A 23,378-nucleotide genomic window follows, 5' to 3' on the forward strand; every position below is an offset into this window, starting at 1 on the left:
AGTAATCTGATACTATGAGAAAGGCTTTCTTTCCTCAGCCCCCTCTCTTTTTTCCCTTTCCCCTCCCCCCCTAATTCTTTGAAGCAGCAGTTGGCTGCTTTTTTGTTATTTAGGTGCTTGATGATTTGTTTTGCTTTGCTTGTAAATGGAAGTATTTTTGACCTGTGGTTATTCCACAGTTCTTTTTAAGACCTGAATATTTTTGTTAGATTTGCAACTGGGCTGCAAGAAAAGTACATAAACAAATCTAATTAAAACATGCCTTACATTTTTGCAAAACAACCTTATGAGAAAAAGTTTTACCTTATAATGGAAAATAACTCGTTTATTTTGCAAATATGATTTTTAAAAGTATGTTTGTTTTGGTACTTCTTTTGTCTTTTCTGTATGTGTCATTTTCTCCTGGTTTTTCTGGCAGAGGGAAGCCTCCTTTACAGTGGATCAACTTTGACCCCTTAGAATTCTTGGAAGAGTTAAAGAAAATAAACTACCAAGTGGAGAGCTGGGAAGAAATGCTGAATAAAGCAGAGGTTGGTCATGGTTATATGGATCGACCCTGCTTGAATCCTGCTGATCCCGATTGCCCAATTACAGCTCCCAATAAAAATTCCACTAAAGTAAGTCTCATTGTCCTTGTGTATATCTTTTCAAGTGTGGCTGAGGTTGGTGGGGGTGAGAGAGAGGAGAAAAGAAGGTGCCATTTTCTTTCAAGCTATATATAGTTTGTATTTTTGAGTGATAAATTCTTTCTGTACACGCGCTTAGCCCACAGTCATGAAGTTGCCTTCATTCTGTGATGCAGTGCTTGAGCCCATGTATTTAAATTGAGAGTGCACTTGTCAGCTACGGTCTGGGAATGGCAATGCAGTGATGTGGCACTTGAGGAAACCTGATGCCTTTGACATAGCCACTTCTGGAAGGCAGCTGACACTATATGCTCGTGCAGTGCAGCAAAACCTTCTTTCAAAGTAGCGTCAGTTTTGTTGACTTTTTTGGAGAATTTGAAGTCACAGACCCCAGTTCTATGTATCCCTTTATCAGTCACTTCACACGGTGGAGAAATTACAGTCTAGTCTACACGTATCCATCTGATCTGTTCAGTTTGATTTGTTGAAAACATTTCTCTTTCTAGATCTCCTAGATTGTCTTTAATGCATGTTATTCTGGTATACTGGGTGTTGAATTAGGGTATGAGTTTGTCTGAAGATATGAAACTGATTGTTTCTTAACAACTTTTTCTAGCCTCTTGATGTAGCCCCTGTTTTGAGTGGTGGATGCTATGGACTGTCGAGAAAATACATGCATTGGCAAGAGGAGTTAATTATAGGTGGTACAGTCAAGAACAGTTCTGGTAAACTTGTCAGGTAAATGTTTAAAGAAAATGTCAAAGTTTATCTTTGTTAGAGTTTGGGTTCTGCAGTATAGGGGAGGATCATGCAAAATCTACTGCCCTTCATGAATCTCAGTTTAGGAGGACATCTCTCAAGAGAAAGAACTTAAAAGAGTGATTAGGTAGTTTAAATTTAAGGAATAGTCATTGCTTCCCTCTTCTAATCTCAGAATGCTAGTGTATGTTGCAATATCTTGGCAATTTTATTTATAGAATGTGTGTTGAACAGTGTTTAAAGCACTGAACACTTCTCAGCATGTTTTGAAATACCATCAAAGTAGAAGGAGGAGGAAAAATTTGGGTAATGTGCATTGATTTGACTTGTCAGAATTCCAGAATCTCCACTGAACTTCTTGTTCAGGATCAATATAGAGAAAGGTCTATTTCTATGTCCCTACATCTTGAATAAGTTTTGAGTGGGAAAACAAACCCGTTTGTTTCAGACTTCTTGAAGAAGTCGTGGAATATTGGACTTCAGTGGGGAAAAAAGCCTGTGAAATAGAACTGTCCTGGAAACTGTACACCATGCTAAGCTAAATGAAGTGTGACCAGTAGGTTGAAAGAGGTGATTCTGCCCCTCTGCTCTCTCTCTTGAGACCCCACTTAGAGCACTGGGTGCAGTTCTGATGTCCCCAGCATAAGAAGGACATGCAGCTGTTGGAGCAAGTCCAGAGGAGGGCTGCAAGGATGATCAGGGGGCTGGAGCACCTCCCATATGAAGACAGGCTGAGAAAGTTGGGGCCTGGAGAAGAGAAGGCTGCATGGAGACCTCATAGCAGCCTTCCAGTATCTGAAAGGAGGCTACAAGGATGCCAGAGAGGGACTCTTCATCAGGGACTGTAGTGATAGGACAAGAGGTAATGGGTTCATACTTAAACAGGAGAGATTTAGGTTAGATATAAGGAAGAAGTTCTTTACTGTGAGGGTGGTGAGGCACTGGAAAAGGTTGCGAAGGAATTTGTGAATGCTCCATCCCTGGCAGTGTTCAAGGCCAGGTTGGAGGAGGTTTTGAGCAACCTGATCTAGTGTGAGGTGTCCCTGCCCATGACAGAGGGGCTGGAACTGGATGATCTTAAGGTCCTTTCCAACCCAAACCATTCTGTGATTCTATAATTCTTCCATACATAATACAGATAACTTTTACTAGAACTTTTAATATGAATGTTGACCTTTTTTACATGCACACTAAACATTGGTAAGTCTTTCAACAAGTAGCCAAAGTGTGTATTTTTAATGAAAAATAAAATAATTCCTTAATCTTCTAAAACTATTGGGTACATTTGCACACTGTGGAAATTCAAGATGGATAGTGGTTGCCATTGTGTAGTCCTTGCAGATTGTCAGGCATCAGGAATTTAATCTGGCATTTGTCTCCAAGGGACGAAAAAGATCAAGGTATTCAAATGACAAATTGCCAACAGCATTTACGAGATCTTGTAGAAATAAGTGTTCTGTGGCATCCTCACAGTAATCTATCATTCATGATCTTTATAACTGATTTGTAGGTTTACATTCTTTGCTCCTGAAACTGCTCCTATTGAAAATAATGGCAAAACTCTCATTAACTTCAGTGAAACCAGATTTAGCCTCAATACTTGCATAGACCAGTACAGATGCATCAGATACATAATAATTATACTCTGTTAAATTTTAATACAAGCATGTGCCTTATAAAACAAGAACTCATGCAAGCTCCTGTTAGAGTCTCATTTGGGACTTGATGTCATAAAAATAATTTCCTGAAAATGCTTATTTTATGCCTCTTCCTCCTCTATGCTCTTCTCTCCATGTCACAGTGCCCAGGCTTTGCAAACCATGTTTCAGTTAATGACTCCTAAGCAAATGTATGAGCACTTCAAGGGGTATGAATATGTTTCACATATCAACTGGAATGAGGATAAGGCAGCAGCAATTCTGGAAGCCTGGCAGAGGATGTATGTTGAGGTAAAATTAAAAATAACCTAGATATCATACTATGAAGTCCTGCAAAGATCCACTGGCTTCTGTCACAGCTTTTCTTCAAGGAAGATGCTTAAATCAGAACTGAGTTATTGACTCGCAGTTTTTAAGTTGCCTCCTCCCCTCCAATGAAGGAGCTGCTTATTATTCACATACGAGAAGCCATGAAGGTTTTGCTCTTTGCTGCCTGGGACACTGGCTTTGCTGGGGCTGAAAAAGAACCAGAGAGTTAGCTGGCATTTTAAACTTTTGTTTGGCATGGTTATTCTAAGGGTGTCTGGAAAACATTAGCTAGTCACAGGCTGCTGTCCCAGCAGCAGCCCTGGTGGAAGGCTGTCTACATGGTCTCTGTGTCCCAAGCTCTGACCTCTGCTGCACTGCTTCTGACCTCTGTGAATGGCCCAGGCGGGGAGGGGGAAGAGGAGTACTTGAGAGATTGCTGGGCTTGGGCTAAAGGCAAAATTCATACTGCAGTAAATGCATGGTGGAGTTACGGGAGGAGTGCTAAACGTTTGGAATGGGCTGGGAAAGCAATAGCCTTTCCTGAAAGATGCAAATTCGTGTCTGATAATCAATAGCTTGCAAACACATTATGTAGCATCAGCATAATCTCTGTGTAGGATCCTGGCTTTCGCAGGGACATTAAGGCTAAAGTAGTTGATTTCAGATGTGTGCTGTAGAAGATGGTAATAAAATTTTTCTTTAGTCACAACTAATTTTATTTTTCTTTGCATAGGTTGTTCATCAAAGTGTTGCACAAAACTCTACTCAGAAGGTGCTCTCCTTTACTACGACCACCCTGGATGACATCCTAAAGTCATTTTCTGATGTCAGTGTTATCAGAGTAGCTAGTGGCTACTTACTAATGGTAATAAAATAAATGTATTTAATTTTCTGTGGTAGTAGAGCAGGAATTAAATATTTTGTTGTTACCAGTCAGCAGTCCAGAACATTTTAGATATATATATATCAACTACAGTTTGTAAACTTGTCTCAGGCTTGTCACCTGTTTCTCTGTGTGACATTTGCGATGTGTCTTTTCTATTTAAAAATGTTTGTATTTTGGTTGATAAGAGATAGCTGTTAGACAAGGATCCATTCTGACATTTTGCTTTTTTCCCCTCAACTTCTTCTCCCTCCCCTTGCTTTAGCTTGCCTACGCCTGTTTAACAATGCTGCGGTGGGACTGTGCCAAGTCTCAGGGTGCCGTGGGGCTGGCAGGAGTCTTGTTGGTTGCACTCTCAGTGGCTGCAGGATTGGGCCTGTGCTCATTGATTGGAATTTCCTTTAATGCTGCCACAACTCAGGTATTTAGGAGACACAAGTCTGCTGTTAAATTACAAGTACTCTGCTAGTAAACGAGCACAACTGAATCTTTGAGGGGCGAAAAACCTGCAAAAGTATTTTGGCATGAGATTTTTACTTGTGCCTTTTTCCCATCTCATAGCTTTTGCTGTAAGAAATTATGTGGTCATGCTGTAAAATGATATTAAAAGGCAAATATCATGCAGTTTGTATAATTACTAGATTCTGGGTTATTTGATTTTTCTGTTCCCAGCATAAGTGGAGGCATCCAGTTGCACATAATAAGTTGTAGGTTTTGGCTTTACATCTGAATTATCAAGATGCTTAAATTTTGCAGATATTTTTACTATAGCCTGAATTATTGTAAGATATTTCTTGTGTACCCCAAAATTGAATTATTTTTTTGTGTACCTGTAAATGGTGTGCAGCAAGTTCCTCAGCAGTATTCCAGAATAAAAGTTAAAAGCTGTATCACATCCTTTTGATTTTCATGTTACCCTTGGATTTGTGAATAGCGTAATGTTAAGTTGCTTTAATTAGCCATTTAATGGGTAGCTGCATGGCAGATCATAAAACAGCTTTCTTGTTTGTTTTTTGTTTTGTTTCTCCCCCAAGGTTTTGCCTTTTCTTGCTCTTGGAGTTGGTGTAGACGATGTTTTCCTTCTGGCACATGCATTTAGTGAAACAGGGCAGAATAAGAGAATTCCATTTGAGGTAATAACGAATGGGGATTTGGGGGAAGATAAAACAAAAGGTGTTATGCAGGAAAAGATAACTGTATCCAGAATTAATTAGCAGTGATTAGAAAAATCTGTATATTTTTTCCCAAAAGCTTTTCCTAGGGTCTGGAAATTCTTATTTCTGTCAAAATAGGAAATAATGGCAATACATGTGATCATAGAATGTTTTGGAATGTTCAGATATTTATTTTTTTTAATAGTGTCTTAGATTTGTTTTGACTTGAAATTTAAAATGTATAATTGTCGTACAAAGACTAATTTTCATAGTCCAAATTCTGTCCAAAATTTCAACAAAAGTAAGTGTAAATTTAGGAACAAACTCAAATACAAGTCTGACAATTAAATGATAGAATGCTTTCAATGGAAGAATGCAAAAATCCGAATGTGTAAAGACTGAGGAGAAGGGGAGCTTAGAAAACAAAGATTTCTCCTTTTTGTATCAACTACTGGCTTTACTTATTTGTTTTGGACTTAAATTTGAGTTATTTTCTATTTTGGGGGGGGGGCCCGCTTCTGTTCTGGTGTTTGTAATTGACTATAATATTTCAAAGTATAACACATTAATGTTAGGAATTCTATGGTGTCATCAGTTTTATGATTCCTTCCTTTTATTGACCTTTTCACACTCAGCCCAAAGTTTCATATCCAAACTACAAGCCATTTAAAAGCACTGTATATTTGTTGATGCTGTACTGTACAAGCAGTGTCTTTCTTGCGCTCTTTCCAGCTGATTTGGCATGCAGGCACTACAACTCACTCTACTACAACCTCCATATGCTTCAGAATAGCCTGTTGGGTTGGGAAAGGGTCACGTGTTTATCTTGATTTCCCTGTGGTTTTGTGTGTGGTGTCTGGGTTTTGGGTTGGTGGTTTGTTGTTTTTTTCTTCAAGATACATAGGTATGTTACGCCTCATGCTGTTAATACCTGCTTATTTTGCTAGAAAAATGGGAACACAAGTGGAACTAGTGGAAAATACATCCTACTTAAATGCACATGTATTTGATATAATGTCAGTTTGATATAATGGATTTGATATAATACCTGTGATAGAATGGGTTTATGTCTGATATAAACCCATTTAGTTTTGTGTTCTGAATCAGCTCTGATGATATTTTTCTACCCACAAACAGCATGAACACTTCATGTGCCATCTGCTTTTCTCCTGAACGGAATACTTCGTATGCTGTTTATTCTCACTACTCTCAAATGCACACTGTGTTCAGAATTTCATTGTAATAATTTTTCACTGTTACTGTGTTGTATCTGTCAGATGACCCCTTCGTTTGCAGGACATGACCTTACTCACTTTTAAGAGACATCATTTGTTTTGCAGGACAGAACAGGTGAATGTTTGAAGCGAACAGGAGCAAGTGTAGCCCTTACATCTATCAGCAATGTTACTGCTTTCTTTATGGCTGCCTTAATCCCTATTCCTGCTTTACGAGCATTTTCACTCCAAGTAAGTTTGTATGCTCTTTGTTGGCTCTTATGCATGGTCCCATCATGGAAAGCCAATGATGATACCTGTTAGTAGTAATGTTAAGGTTTGTGTTCAGTGCTACTACAGTTCACTGAACCAGTATATGATCACTGTTTGCCATAGATCTGGGTGATAACAGCTGCTGTCTGCCCTTGATTCTGCTCCTCCCATTTCACATGCCTGCAGTCTCTTGCATCCTATTGGCAGGTGAAGGAATACACTGCCTCATCATTGGGTTGAGTGGAAAGCCCAAGATGTATGTAACTAAGAAGAAACAATTCTTCAGAAAGATTTGCATTCTTAAGTCAAGAGGAGTAGACTGTGCTTTATTGTGTATTGTAACATTCCTCAGTAGGAATTTAGTCTTTCATTCATGTTTGTCTCATTTGCTGCTCTTAAAAACTATAACCGCAGTGCAGTGACAGCAGCAAATATGCATTTGCCATATTAATTATTACTGCAGCAGTTTGTACTCCTTACTTCCAACATAATTTTAGAAAACTTGGAGAAAACTTGAAGAATTTTACATTCCAACTACTTTGAGAGAAAATGTGAATTTTATGTGCTGAACCATGTATTGCTTGCTCTATTGTTCTCTCTTTGTCTTCTTGTATTCATTTGGACAATATGCCTTCAGGAATATGAAATATTAAGGATGCTGGAGAAAGCTTTCTTCTGCAAGCAAGGGCTCTTTGAAGAAAGCTTTGGGAGTTCCTTGCCTGACACAAGCAATTTATAACGCTGTCTGACCTTGGTGCAGAGCAGGCAAACTTACTTTTTCAGTAGTTATTTTTCCTCTGCTATAGCCTGGTTCTCCAATCATTTTTCATTCTCCTTGAGCCCTTGGCTACCCAGAGAAAACAAGGGCTGCAATTTTTCTTAATACGTGTGGCAATTGTTTTCAAAGATTTATGTACACCTGCATTAAGCTGTAAAATGGTAAACTGAGATTCCAGTTATGTTACCAATAAGCATTACTAGTTTGTTTACCACTTTCTCTCAGTAGGCAGTTTCATAGTGGATAATAAAAGAAAGTTAAAGCCTGCTTGGTTTTATGCACTTTTTAGCAGATGTCTGTGGCAGCTAAAACTAGATTCCTAGTCCTGACTGATTAGCTATATTTAGTTCTCCTGATTTGCCAAAAACCTAGATGTCCATTCTTACAGGGTATGTGACAGTGAATTATTCTATTATTTGGCAAAGAACAGTGCCAATGTGTGAAATATATTTTGAAGTGTAACAGTTCTTGTGTTGGCAGAGGTTACTCATGTCTTCTAAATCTGTGGCCCAAACACACTCAACATGTAATTTAAGGCGCCAACAGGCTGCTGGAGATCTTCACTAGGAATCAGTTGTTCAGCCTAAATGCATCTTTTAACAAGTATCCAATAGTGATGGGCCTTTTTGTCCTAATTGCACTGCTAACCTGTTGAATGTGAGCCACCAAAATTAATTCTTCCTTATCTGATGAAATTTTGCTCAGCCTTTCTCTGTTCTTGCTCTTCACATGACATGTTCATCGTATTCATCAGAATGTGACAGGTTGCTTTTGGAACGTACAGGAAGACAACATCGGTACTTGTTACTGTAATCTAAGTTAAATATACCTTTCTGAAATCTTTTCTTTTTGACTGCTGTCACACTGTAGTCTGAGTCAGTGAAAGTTCATAAAATGAAGTCTGCACAGCAAAATGACAAACAAAAAGTTTCCAGTGAGATTTCAACATATTCATGTACAAACATGTTGACATCATTCAGAATAAAAACATCACGATCACAGTCCTTTCTAAGGCAGTGATTAATGTGGAATCTATGTGTAGGAATGTTTGGGTGTCCAGAAATTAATGTTTGAGTTGCTCAATCTTTTTCTCACATGCATCTGTAATTTGTCTTTGCTGCGCATAGTAACCCCTTATCCATAAGATGGAAAAATGTGCAAAAAAAAAAAAAAAGAGAGAGCTGGAGATCCATAATAAAGATTTACTGATGACAGAGCAATATATATGACTGATGCGTATATAATTAACCACTAAAATAATACCCTTTGTTGTTAGAAAGGAACACCTATTACTTGCTTTGCCTGTCTTCACCAGGTAAAATCAAAATCAGGTGATACATTAATCATAACATTCAGAATCACGTAACTATGGCAGATTTTGTTGGGTGGTCTGTATTTATATATGGATTTCTTTATTTACAGTCTTCTTCCTCCCTCTCCCTTTTACTCGGGATTGTTTAAACAAGAAGTCCTTGCAGTCTTTGATAGCTTCCTAGCAAGACTTAGAAAGCAATGAAATAGTGCATTTACTTTTCACAGATGCTGCCTTCTTCTCGTCTAGATAGTGAATTTTTAACAGATGGGCTTAAAAAAAGGGTTGCTCTTGACCTTGTTTTGCTCTTCATTCACTTTTCTTGAGACATTGCAAGATAATTGTCAAAGTTTCCATAACTTTTGAGGCCCAGTATCTGTAAAGTAACCCAGCTGCTGAGGGAGAATAAATGGCTTCCTGCATCTACAAGCCCAGCTTTTAGTTAGAATCTCACATTTTACATATCAATGCTTTCCTCTTTCTCAGCTTCTGTTCTGTTCTGCCAGCTAAAGCAGTTCATTGATACCTCTGAGTTGTTAATTTAAAGAACTTAAACAGTGCAAGTCTGATGCTGTCTTAGGAGATCCCTAGGGTTAGCTCTTGCCAAGTTTAAAAAAATGGAAGTCCATTTATTGATCCTTTTTGAAAGTGAATTTTTTAAAATTAATTCCATAAAGCAGACGGGGACTGTTTTAGCTTTTTCTTTTTTTTTTTTTTTTTCTTTCATTTGTTGATCTTACTAGCTCCTTATTTAAGAAGTTTTAGGGCAGAGTTGCTGAACATGTCCCAGATACTGAGTTACAAGAATCACCTGTAAGAGTGCTCAGGACTTTGAAGGAGGAAGTCTTTAGTTTTCAGATGTGTTTCATTTCTTAAAATTGTGGCAGAGGAACAGATTATCAGGGAAATCCACTGAAAGTTTTTTAAGTTTGTAGTAAGAATGTCTTAAACATAGCCCTTTGTTTTGAGTATAAATGAAGGAAGGCAGGGCAGAGCCAGATTATTTAGACACCATTACAGAATAAACTCTGCCCAGGAAAGAGAAGCTTCACAAAAAGTCATCTAACTTTTTCTTACACCACAAACTTCCTCCCCTAGCAGCAGAGGAATGGTGTGGATTCAGTAAGGAGCACGCATGGAACTTTTCCCAATAAGTCTTAGCAGTGACTTTTTCCCTCAACAGAAGAAAGACAAGGTTTTTTTTCCCTAAATGTACCATGTGGTGTGGTGGTGGGTTTGGGGAGAGAAAGAATGTAAGTTTTTAAGCTCATTCAGTTATCTTGCTCTGCTGAAGTGGTTTGTCCTCCTCCTTTTACTCACATAATTTACCTTTGCCTACTCCTGACATGAGAATTTAACAAGAAAAATTAAAGCCTGAGGGAAAAGGTGGGGCACAGGGGCCATCTGGGTCTGTACACTGTCAGGAGGGAGTTGCAGATAGAGAGCAGTAGGGTGGAAGTTTCCCTGATGGACCTCCTCATCTGTTCATCACCTCTGGTTATACAGCACACCCTTTCTCCTTGGGTGGGCTGCCAGGAACAGCACATAGCCACACATACCTTTGGAGGGGCCCCAGCCTACCAGCCTGGCTCGCGTCTCCCTTGCTGCCTCTAGCACAGACTGCCATTCTTCTGTCTCCGTTAACAGTTGCAGCAGCAATAATATTTTTAGGCTGTGCATTATGAAAAGATGCAAAAAGCGGAGTATGTTTCTCAGGAAGTGGCCAACATTTTTTTCTGATTAATGGAATTTTTTTACTACTCTCTGATCTCATTTCACTGAATGCCTTCATTTTACACTCTTGAGTAGGCCCCATTTTATCCCTCCTAGGATTAATATTACCTGTGTTGATTTCTCAAGGAAAAGGTCTAAGGCCCTTTCCCACTTGACCATTCATCTCTGAAGGGGTAGGAGAAGATGCCCTGTTTCCAAAAATCTGAAGCATGCTCTCAGGTTGGGTGCTGCTAACAGATTGCCTGTACTCTGGAAGCTCTGCTACCACTTTTTTTGTTGCTCCTTTTCCAATCAGTGTAATAGTTACAGCTTGTGGGGTCTTACAATAGTCACATTTCTCATATGTTCGTCTTCCCAGCCACCAGATGTCTAAATGGTATTGGAGGGGGAGCAGTGGCTGATGCATCAGGTCAGGCACTGACTCACCCATCAGCAGTTCTCTTTCTGCTCATTATCAAGTTCTCTTTCTGCTCATTATCAAGTGACCACATATTTTTTGATGGGACAACAAATGAAAGCTGGTACAGGAACAATATTTTCTGTATTTAATTATGAAAACTGAGAACATCCTTGAATATGTGGGGAGGTGGGTGAGGGAGAGACAGTGTGCAATAAGAAGCGAGGTGTTAAGTTCTAGGAATTTATTTAAGTTCAAATCAGAACAGTAAGGTTGTTGTTTAAAAATACAGGGTTTAAAATTTAAAATACAGGTTTTAAAATTTAAAAAAACATATTGTTTAAAAACACCAACCAATGCAGGGTTGATACATCAACACCCTAAAAAGGGGTCTAAGAGGGATGCCATGTTATTAGGCAGATTTACTCTGTGTTGTTGGGCTAGTTTTGATGCTTCTTAAAAATCCCGTGTGAATATAACTGACTTTAATGGCATCTCTACCACACTCTTCAGTATTATTTTCCAGGTTTAGAGGCATTTGAGGTTCAAGGGTGTTGGGGTTTACAAAATGAACTGATAATGGCATGAAGTGTTTGCAGTTTATGGAACAGAGGACTTCTGTTAGTTTTTTAGTCATGCTGGGAGGAGTAAAAATTACTGGGTCAAGCTTCAGCTGTTTTTTCTCACTAAATCTTAGCAGATCCTTGCTAGAAGATCTTGGTTAGACACAACTAGTTATTCATGTTATATGCATGATTCGGCCTTCTCTGGTTTAGCAGCAATAAAGCAAGCAGTTGTATAAACTAGGTCCAACACCTTTCTCACAACAACAGCCATTTGTTTTTCTGACAGATTCAATTAATTCTAGAGAGAATCAAAATGAAATCACTTAAAGTTTTGGTTATGACCTTATATACCTTTTTGCATGGATATTTATAAATCATGAAACAGTCACTGGATCTTTTTTCTCAAAGATGGCTAAATACTAATTTGGCTTTTAAGTACTTGGTAAATTCTGGTTTAGTAGTTATGTCTGTGAACAACCAGCAGGACCAAAATCTTACTTCAGGCAGGCTAGAGAGAACAAAAGAGGAACACCAATAGAAAATAATTCTGTTTGCAACATATTTATGATTGAAATTATTAGAAAATATTTACATAACTAGTTGATTCTGTCATTCTCAGAGAAGTAAAAGCAGTATCTAGTCTTTTTATTATACTTTGACAGCTTCAAAGCTCTTGAAATCATTCAGTGTGTTAGTACTTTGATTTTCACAGGTATATGCAAAAATAAAAATGTTGTTTAGCCATTTTATATTATTTATTTGACATGTAAGCCAAGAATTTGGAAAACATGGATATTGGATATCACATCTTTTTAGCTACCAGCTTTGAGGCCTGATTTTTCAACATCAAAAGCAGCCATTCATTTGTTCTGAAAAAAGAAGGGCCTATTTGTATCAGGTCAGCGACTTCATTTTTGTAGCCCAGCTTTTGTTCTTTTTTTATGAGTGCTTTAACCCAAGTGGTCGTGACTTTAGAAGTTACAGGTGGGGGAACTTGATAGTTTGTATGATTTCCTTAACCTGAAATGAGGCTGCAATTGAGATAGCTACTGCTTATTTAATAGATAAAGAACAAGGATTTCAGGGTTCTTTTTCACCTGTTAACGGCTCAACCATTATTTTTTTTCCAGTGTCTTTCCTACTCTTACAGCTATATTCCAGTCCCATCTGTGCTCAGGCTTTTCCTTTGTGGTGGCTAGTGCTCCTTACAATTCTGCATTACAAATACATGCTATTAATAATGATGATAGATGCTGCACCACATATGTTTTTGGAGATTCTCTGGAATCTCTGTGTGGGAAAGGGTTTGAAGTAGGATTTGAAAGGAAAGGGAGGTTGGGTTTTTTCATTACGTAATACTCACTTTACAAATTAAACCAAGTACCGTTGTTCCAGTTTAAGAGTCATTTTGGCAGATTGGGTCGTTAATGAAGTTGTCAAACACAAACATATTAATACATAGATTTACTATGTGGTGTTGAATTAATTTTGATTCTCCTTTAAAAATAATCCGTAATAAACCCACAATGTTTCTCTTTCTGGCTAAACTTTTAAGTGAGTACTTGAAGTACTTCACAATTTTAGTAAATAAACATTTTCAGTAAAATTTACTTAAACCTTTACTTAATTTCTGTTTTAACAGCGTGCTTTAATGTTACTGTGTTGCTTAAATTACTTCAGATCCCTTAAATGTGAGAACTTCCATTCCAATTCCACTTTTGGTTTTCCTTCCATCTTTTTTTACTCCAAATACAGCAGGATCGCATGCAAAATTATGATCTGTTGACTATGGTTTCCACTTTAAAAATCATCATCCCATCCCATCACATCTCAGATGTATTAAAACAATATGAAGTTTATTATGGAAATAAATTAATTAATTGCAGTAGGCCTACCATAATGAAATGGGAATGTAAAAGTATATCTCCCAGTTTACTCAGGGAAAAACTTGGAAGCATCTGATCGGTTGACATGATAAATGGGTGAACGAATGAGAACTGAAGGGAAGTTTTATGCTTTGTAAAGCTGGTGCCCTACATGAAGCTTAGTAACAACATCAATCTTCCTGTGATTGATCTCTAGGCAGCAGTTGTGGTGGTATTCAACTTTGCTATGGTGCTGCTGATTTTCCCTGCTATCCTGAGCATGGACCTTTATCGTCGGGAAGACAGGAGACTGGATATATTCTGCTGTTTTACAAGGTGAGAATCTGTGATAAATTGATGATGAGGTGTGTCCTTTTTGTGGTCAGCAGTAAGGGCTGCCATTCCTTGTGAGGAGCCGGAGTTCTTTATTGCATCAGGGTTAGTATGTTACTGTTATGATCTAATTGTTAGTGACAGACTTCCATTTGCTACTTTGTTTTTTACCTGATTGAGGGGAAGAGTTAAAATACCTCTCTTCCCTCCGTTACCCCACCCCTTTCATACATACACTTCTCATTTCATTCAGGCATGCGTTTATCTTGTTTGTTGGAGGACAGCTTTTTGAAAGCAGATAAAAAGATCCACACTTTGGGAGTATGTCCAGTGCCAGTTTTGGGCAATATTGGAAGCCTATATAACTCAGGGTACTGAAAAGCCGTACTTACAGTTAATCACTATGTGTACTAGTTTTTATGCTTTTTAGGGCTTTAAACTTAAATATATAAACATAATATATAAAATGCAAAATGCCTTCTGCTTCGCAAAGTGTTTCATGTGATTATGAGAAACAATCAGTACTGTTACAGGATAGTTCTTGATACAAGTTTCTGCTGTGGCTGCAGTAGTAGTTTGTAATGATAACACTGCATTCTGAAGAGTCTGTATATAGACTGTCACTTGATACATGGCCAGCTCTGAGCATAGAGGTAGAATGAGTCTGCCGTCATTGGTGGAGCTACTGCTTAGAAATGAAGCATGTTTTCTACCTTAGTTTTTGCTTTTTCCTGCAATGAAGAACATCAGCTACATTTCTACACATGTTCTCTTACCGTCATAACCAGAATGTGGACAATCCACCTCATGTTATCTTAGTGTTTTACACCCACCTAGGAGCTGACCTAGTTTGACATTTTAATTTTAACGTCAAAGAGAGAAAGCATTTTCCTAAGTCTGTTTTTGAGGGAGTGGTTAGAACAGGGCCCTGATCCCAAGCCAAGAGTCCTACTTCCTGTTTCTCATTCAGTCATCATTTCAGTGGATGGCCTAATGTGCTTGAATTTTGGAGCCCAGATTCTCAGAGTACAGAGCAATCAGACATTCCATTTGTTCTCTCATCTAAAGTTGCACCAAATGTGTATCAGAATTCAGGTCCATTTACATATGAAGAAGGCAGTTAATGAGAGCTTGCTTTGTTTAGCTGGGCAACATTCTGAATTCCTGTCTCCCAAAAGTCTGACATGTTATCTAGAAGGCCCAAATATTATTTAACGAATACTTTAATAGTTCTAAACAGAAGAACTCAGTGTATCATGCGTTTACATTTTGATCTAAATGGCTTAATTCTCAGCATGGGCACACAGATGCAAACTCATACACGTATTGTGCATTCAGGCTGTATGCAACTACCTGAATATTTATCTGAGTAGCCTGTGTAAATAATGGAGCAGTGTGGGTAGATGTCAGTGTCTTCACACAGATGCTGGTTCCTTCTTCCCTGAACACAAAAAGTATGAACATATTCTCAGAGGCCTACACTTTGAACCATGTCTGAGAAATGTTTCCTAAAGGTGCAAAATAAAATTGACGTCAAAGTGTTACATTTAATTAATGCAAACCCTCTAATAGTAGTAGAAGCAGGCTCAGATGGAAGCAGGTTATCCTGTCGAGTCTGATTAAGTTTGATCTAAATATGAACATATGTTTTTCTCTTCTCTTACAGTCCATGTGTTACTAGAGTGATTCAGATTGAGCCTCAAGCATATGTGGAAAATGACAATACCTGCTACAGCCCTCCACCCCCATACAGCAGTCACAGTTTTGCACATGAAACTCAAATTACAATGCAGTCCACAGTGCAGTTACGCACAGAATACGATCCTCATACGCAGGTGTACTACACCACAGCAGAGCCTCGTTCAGAAATATCTGTGCAGCCAGTAACAGTGACGCAAGATAATTTCAGCTGCCAGAGCCCAGAAAGCACAAGCTCGACGAGGGATTTGCTTTCCCAATTCTCAGACTCCAGCATACATTGCCTTGAGCCACCCTGTACGAAGTGGACACTCTCATCTTTTGCAGAAAAACATTATGCTCCGTTCCTCCTAAAACCAAAAGCTAAGGTAATCTGGGAACTATTTACCTGTTTTTTAAAAATAGACTCTGCCTTGCCCAGTAATAAAATTATCCTGGCAATGATTCTGAATACAAGGAATAAATAGAATTCTTTTGGAATAACAGTTATTAAGAATTTTACAGCTAATTTCATACTTCTTTAAAAGTTTCATCTTGCGAATGCTGTAGAGAGATATTTTTCAGATATGTTACCAGTAAGGGTTTTGGTGACTTTCAGTAATGAAAGTTTGTGAAACTAAAGCGACTTTTTAACTTTATTATGTATAAATTTCTCATCTGTGGTGCAGAGCCCCTTCAGTAAAGCACAAACTAGTTAGCCCTGTAGTGTGTATGTATATGAAAAAAAGAAAAAAAAAGGAGAAATAAAAAGTTTTTAAGTAGACTTGATCGGTGTTAATTTTGAACCTGGCTTTGTAGTATGCTGTTATGAATTGTTAATTTCTTTAGAAACCTAAAACCAAATGCGTTTCCATTTTCTTTTGCAGATTGTGGTTATTTTTCTTTTTGTGGGTTTGCTTGGGCTCAGCCTTTATGGAACTACCCGGGTGAGAGATGGACTAGATCTCACAGACATTGTACCACGGGAAACACGGGAATATGACTTTATTGCCGCACAATTCAAGTACTTTTCATTCTACAACATGTATATTGTGACACAAAAAGCAGACTATCCAAATGTCCAGCACTTACTGTATGAACTTCACAGAAGTTTCAGCAATGTGACATATGTTTTGTTGGAAGAAGATAGGCAGCTTCCCAAAATGTGGTTGCACTACTTTCGAGACTGGCTGCAAGGTAAGAGAAAGTTTCATGAACTTTTCTTAATTCTACAGTAGTAACTACTTGTTCGCGCTAGTTCATAGTGCTCCCCTCTTTGAATTTAATCACATGGTTAAAGAGTGTGAGCTAGGTGACTATGCAAACTTGCACATTAACTCCCTGGAACAGGTCACTTAAATTCTTTGTGGCTAAGTTTACTGAGGTCAGTTTTTAAGCTTTAAGAGATTATATCCATAAGAGCCCATCTCATGCCATTAATTTCTAAGCAGCTGATGGGTTCTGCTTTATAATTTATGACTAAATATGGCCCACTGTCTTGGGTAAATAAATATTGGCTGTTTTGAGAACAATAAATGAGAAGTCCCTGTCCAGCAATACATTTTGGCGCAGGCTTAACTTTCCGCACATGAGTGATCTGTTGGCTGCAGCTGGAACTGCTGGCATGAAGAAAATTCAGTGTAGCTTATGTGTTTTATTGGATTTGGAACTCACTATACATTCTAGATTTCCAGTCAAATACCCTCACTGTTTCTGTGGTGCTGCTTTTTCTGTACTGAAGTGTAGCATAGCAGGGGAAGACAAAAGAAGGCATGGCGTTTCAGGTACTATGATGACAATTATATTGACGTTAGCCTCTTAAAAGTATTAAAGACACTATAATTGCACATGTTGAGACAAATAACTGTTTTGTATTTAAAATAAATAATACTGTTACATCTCAGCAAATTTAACAGCACACATATCTTGCCCAGAGGTACTTTTGTCCTACCTCTGTCTTTTTTGTTGGGAGAATCTCCAGGAAGCTTTTGCCAATAGACAAATAAATTGTGCTACCTAGTGAGACTGTAAATTTTAAACTTAACTGTTTAGAGACAATCAGTGCAGCCAGTGATTCATAGAGAACATGTAGGTAACTGCCAGTGTTTGGAATTTTATTCCTTCTGAAAATATATTGGGCAATATTAGGAAAGCAGATGCATCTTAGTGATGCATTTAAATGAAATGATCAAGTTTCCCTTGTGTTTAATGTACTGATAAATCATGCAAACCTATGGGACCAATCAGCTGTTAGCTTTGGTCTTTGTTTTCTTAATAGTTTTTAAGTATATTGGATCCATTCATTACAGTCTACTTACTGGAAGCTTTATTTAAAATATTTTGCTCACATAAGCATATTGAGCTATAAGGGAAGGTATTACTGGCAGGAAGAAAGTTCAGCATACCTTAGATGTTTTGCTGGACTGGAACTTTACTATACTTTCTAGATTTCTAATCAAGCATATTTCTACATGCGCTTCCAAAGTCTCTTCTACTTCTGTTGTTTATTTTATTTCTTTTGTGGGTATTTTTTATTGTTGTTCTAAAACAGTAGGCAAAAATATGTTTGGTGTTCCCCCCTTCCACCTTTCACCAGCCTTCAAACCTGTGAGGGAGTTGGAAAAATAAGATCATGTTCAGGATCTTCACATATTAATACTGAACCTCAGCACAGTCTGCCAACAGTAGAGTCGGAAGAGGTGCCCTTGGCTCTGCTCCCTTGCCGGCTTGCTAAAGTGAAATGCTGGAGGCTAAGCCCACTTGTTGTTGCTCCCAGGGGTGCTCGCGTTCCCACTGCCACTCTCTGAGGTCCACCACGTACTTTCCCAAACCTCTTCCACTCTGGATGTCTCCCCATCCTCTTTGTAGTCACTTCCTTGTGCTAAGGACCCTTTGTGTTGGCCTAGCCCAATGCCAAAGGCCTGCACATCTTCTCTATGCTGTGTGTACACATTTTCCCTATTCGTTTTTCTGTTAAGGGTGCTCCTATTCTCTTCTTACTGCCCACACTTACCTTCCAACCTGTATTAGCATACCTGTCCTTCTCCCTTGTCTTCCAGTAGAGGAGCTATGAGTATTCCTGATAACCTGGATATACTGACAGGGTGCATGGAGCTAAAATGCTATACTGGAACGGTCAGGGAGACTCCAGAAGCAGTGACTTGAGGTGGTTCAAGTGGAGATGCCAGCCCTGTGACAGAAGGTGCATTGCTTGGCCTGTTGATTTCCCACAGCTTTAGAACTAATCATTATGATTGCTAATTTTTATTTAGGTCTTTGTCCTTACCTCTCCTCCCTACCTTCCCCAAGAGAGGCACAACAATTAATACAAACAGCTGCACATTTAATACAAACAGCCCAAAACAGCACTCTCTTCTCAAAGTGTGGTGCTGCATTCACGAAACTGTGAAGAATATTGAAATGTATCAATAGAAAGAAGTTACGTTTTAAATGGTAAATGGGGTGAACTAAACAGTTATGCTAAAAGCTGCCACACTTGTCATAGTTAGGAAATTATCTCAAGGAGCAGTTAGTAATAGACAAAATAATACCTGATCATTACCCGCTGAGGCTGATGGTGGGGGAGGAAAGGTGAAAACAGAATTTGCAAACAAGATACAGTTTTAGGCTCGATTCAAAGAGGAGCATCGCCTGTGAGGTGGGAACAGTTCTACTTGTGTATTTTCACATGCTGGAGGAGCAGAATAATCAAAGTAGAGACAACTTTGAACTTAATGGCTAATTCCTGACGACTTGACTAGAGTGCTAGAGATTAATGGCTCAAGATGGCCTTATGACATGCACACATTTGTCTGGCAGAATGAGGGAAGAGACAGCATGTCAACAAAAGCTTTTTTTTATCAAGAATGTGCCTCTGGTCTTAGCCATAGATTTCTTCTCATTTACTATTAGTGGTGTGCCTTCCACCTAATGCACTTCCTTTTTTTCAGAGGTTTCCTTGTATGCTGCTTTCTAATGTCATATCCTGTCAGCATATTTTCTGTTACTGAAAACGCAACAGAAGAAGAATTAACACTAATTATTCATTTAAACTGGAAACGTTAACATTATTATTGTAAGTGACTGAATATAATCAGGTAGCTAGAATTCCCTGATGACTTGTAATTAGGCTTGTTTTTGCAAAGGGTAATCTTATCTGATATTTCATGGTGCCAGCTGTTCACATGAGTCAGTAGGAATTCCTTCCTCACCCCCATTCCTGCATCCCACATAATTTTGGAGGATTTTGCTTTCTTCTGAAGCATTAAGCAGAAGTGACCACTGATATGAAAATATCCCGTATAAATGTTTTTAAAATTCCCTAAATTTTTATAACTTCTCTGCAACAGAGGTTGACAAGTTACTTTTGTATTTCTGCAATTTAATTAATCTCATTTATACATTTCATTAATCCCATTTATAAAAGACTAAATGTCTTTTAAAATCATTTGTGTAAACAGTTTATAATATAAGTACTAGTTAGTTTGAAAGCGCAACTCCGCTATTAACTTCAAAGTGTCATGGGAAATACTAATGACTGAAATTCTGAAATTCTTTAGAAATTACACAGAACTGATTGTGGTTTCTTGGTATTCTTTCCACAGGCTTTCAGTGTCAGCAAGGTCAGTAATTAAATAAAACAGCATAAAGTGGTTAAGCCACTGAGGAATTAAGATACAACAGGGAGCAGGGTTTGAGTGATGACCAAACTTGCAAGGGCAGGGGAGGGAGGAAGATGCGAGAGAGCTGGGTTTTCACCTGCTGCAGTAATCTTAAATGTACATGCCCCTTTTTGACCTACCCTGCAACCACAGATTTGTAATGTCACATGCCAATGGATATATTTGTTACTATGTGTCTGTGGAGCACTCTGGGGTTGGATGTTAGTCTGAAAGTTCTGCTCTCCCGTACTGTCTGTCATAACAATTTGTGTGCTCTTCCTGCTGAAAGGAGCCATTTTTACTGTAAATCAAGCTGTTCTTTGGTGGTCTTCTTCTTTCCCACATGCTTTTTGACAGCCTTCTCTTAACCTCTCAGACCTCTTTCACATGACTGGTACGATAGCACAAATGCTCTCATCTGGCCACTTCCCGAGAGACTGACATGAAGCTGAACTTGGCACAGGAAGGATGGATTGGTATTTTTGCATGTTCTAAACAATGTTTACCCTGTCCGAGGGCACCAGCAAACAGTGCTTTTTTTGAAGGGAGCCTCGAAGTCATTTGGTGATGCCAGAAAACCTGACAGCAAATCGCCTGCTCCTGGGCAGATGCTGGAGGGCCATGTGCAGAGGTGGGGCAGGCTTCTTTCATTGCTTGGTTCTCAGCCTGTTGGCTTTACGTGTGGGTACGATTTGGCCAAACAGCATGGGAGGCAGTTTTCTAAGGGAGAGGGGATCAATTTGTACATGGGAGTGGGAACTGTGGCCTGGAGGCAGTGTCAGCTGAGTGCATTTTCTCTTTCAGCGCTGTTATCTCTGTGCAGCTGGGGCTAACCTGCGCGATCTGTAATGACAGTTTTCATTACAGCTCCACAGCACAGCTGTGAGGTGGGTCGGTGATTTCCTCCACCAACATTCCCCGTCCTTTTTCTTCCCTTCCCTGGACATGCAGTTTGTCATCTGTTTGCACAGAACCTCCTTGTACTGGACTGTGGCTTCCTGTACTAAATCTGATCCAAATTTGTGCTGTGAGGTATTCCCTCCCCCTTGAAGGGTGGCAAGGAGGAATATAACAGTTGAGAGTGAATAGGTGTTGGCTGTGATCTTTACATGTGCTGGCAGCAGATCCCACGACTTGTATTAGCTGCACAAGTTGAACAGATGGAACAAATTGACAAAATCGTGTTCACTCATGCTGTGCTCGAGGAGCAGCTGAGTTGCTGTTTGAAGTTGAAAGTTGGAGTGTGTTTTTTTTTCCCCTTGTAGTGGAATTTCTGGTTATATTGTAGAAGCTATTGCCTCAGTGCTCTGCAGTAGCCCAAGCCAGTAAAAATGAGAGCGGTGTGTGTCCTCCTCTGTGATTCAGTGCACTCAGCCAGGGGTTTGGTGAGGCAGAGGGGAGTATGGAGAGTGTTTCCCCCTTAGATAACAGACTAAATGCTTCCCCTGATTTAAACTCCATGGTAGGTGGTGAAATTGGATCAGGGCTGAACTCAGCCCCTCTCTGTTCTGGCATTTAGGGCAAGACTTCAGCTGTGTTTTGAGGAGGGTATATATGAAAGAGGGGATAAATGCAAATGTGCTTATGGAGTTTTGAGCGTAATGGTTCTGGAATTATTCACAAGGGAAACTGCTTTTTATTCTAGAGAAGCTTAGGTCTTCTGCATATACCTCTCCAACAAGAACACTGAGCTTCTGTCAGAGGCTCTGAGAAGGACGCAGGACCAGATCCCATCCAAGATCTCCTCTTTGCCTTAACTGGAAGTTGTTTTACACCAGTGGACATAGCATCTGCAGCTTGCTAGCTCAGCCTTGCTGGCCTGTACAACATAGGAAGACTTGAGGCTTGTCCCTTGCACTTTCCTGCTTCCCCTGCCTTTCTTTGCACAAAATAGTAGACACGTAACTCATACTTTATCTTCCCACACTGTCAGTGAATGAGGAGCACCAAATTTAGGAGGCAGCAGGTCGATAATTTACTTCCTGATTCAGCTATGAAAAAGAGTCTTCCTACTGAAATTTATTTCTAAGAGTGGTTGCTTACCTGCTTGTTCTGTCTTCTACTTGCCTCCATTAACTCTTCAGGACTGCAGGATGCATTTGACAGCGATTGGGAAAGTGGGAAGATCACTTACAACAATTACAAAAATGGATCTGATGATGCTGTTTTGGCTTACAAACTCCTGGTACAAACAGGCAACAGAGCAAAGCCCATTGACATCAGCCAGGTACTGTATCAGACTCCGTAATGGTTTCTACAGGAATACAGGAGTGGGTAAAGAGGCAAAGTGCATGTTGTAGTGGCTTTATTCATTTTGGTGAGTTAAATGCGTGAGTTACACCTTACTGCATGGCCTCACTGACTCTGCTGAAGCCACTTGTTAGCTGCAGTCTGGCCTGCATTGTGAAGTGTTCAGAATCAGTGCTGGGAATGCCTGCCATTGATTGTTAGTGATCGGTGTGTGTTTGGAGCTGCTCCTGTGTCAGACACGCTCGGTTTCCACTGAAATTGTGAAAAATATTTTGCTGCATCCGTAGGTAGACTGAGTCTGGTGGTGTGCCAGACAGAGCCAACATTAGCCTTGTTGCTCTAAGTGGCATTGTTCCTGATTGAATCAGATTGCCTTATAGGGTTGACCTCTGCTCAGCTTTGTGCTGGGATTTTGAATCCAGCATTTGCAACTATTTGGTTAGTTCCTACTGATTTATGCAAAACATAACATTTAAAAAAAGATGGCAGTGGATGGGGACTGAAATTTTTACACGCTGTACTTATACAATCATCACTAGATACAGCTATACTGCTGTAGAACAGCAGTTGTCTGAGCTGCCTAAGTAAAGTATGTTTGAGGTTATCACAGCTTGTGACTGCATTTGTTATAGCTGTTGGTAGGTGGGAATATATTAGGTTTGACTTCTTACAGTAAAACTAGGTTTCAAACCTTTAAGCCGAAATCCCGCAGTAACCTAGCTTCTCCTCATCTAGAGTCCTTACTGACTGTGCTTTCAGGCAGAAAAATAGTCTTTCTGATGAGCTTCTTGGCAGATCTGCTTATTGTCTTTCTTTTTTTCCTGGCATTAAAGGTGACAGATTTACAGAGTACATTGTTCAGACTTGCTATGGTGTGTAAAACACACTGTTGTATAGCAACATGCAACATGCTGTCAGGTCTGAATGAA

The 23,378-nt window shown here is 39.2% G+C and overlaps 1 protein-coding gene across 5 annotated transcripts in view; it reads left to right on the forward strand.

The window, feature by feature from the left end:
- The window catches only part of PTCH1 (patched 1), a 69,211-nt gene that overhangs the window by 27,142 nt on the left and 18,691 nt on the right, over positions 1-23,378 (forward strand). For all 5 annotated transcript variants that reach the window (XR_009729091.1, XR_009729090.1, XM_061377525.1 and 2 more), the window contains 11 exons: positions 419-617; positions 1,243-1,364; positions 3,187-3,334; positions 4,086-4,217; positions 4,501-4,656; positions 5,270-5,368; positions 6,730-6,855; positions 13,746-13,864; positions 15,528-15,927; positions 16,426-16,735; positions 22,284-22,426. Coding sequence is in view for 3 of the 5 variants with exons in the window: in XM_061377525.1 (XP_061233509.1) it covers positions 419-617; positions 1,243-1,364; positions 3,187-3,334; positions 4,086-4,217; positions 4,501-4,656; positions 5,270-5,368; positions 6,730-6,855; positions 13,746-13,864; positions 15,528-15,927; positions 16,426-16,735; positions 22,284-22,426 (1,954 nt within the window). In the remaining 2 variants the exon portion in view is untranslated. The remainder of the gene's footprint in view (positions 1-418; positions 618-1,242; positions 1,365-3,186; positions 3,335-4,085; positions 4,218-4,500; positions 4,657-5,269; positions 5,369-6,729; positions 6,856-13,745; positions 13,865-15,527; positions 15,928-16,425; positions 16,736-22,283; positions 22,427-23,378) is intronic.

The sequence above is a fragment of the Neopsephotus bourkii genome, unplaced genomic scaffold (genome assembly GCF_033783945.1).
Source record: "Neopsephotus bourkii isolate Nb327-2 ecotype Australia unplaced genomic scaffold, CSIRO-AGI_Nbou_v1 NB_1759, whole genome shotgun sequence".
In the NCBI taxonomy this organism is placed as follows: Eukaryota; Metazoa; Chordata; class Aves; order Psittaciformes; family Psittacidae; genus Neopsephotus; species Neopsephotus bourkii.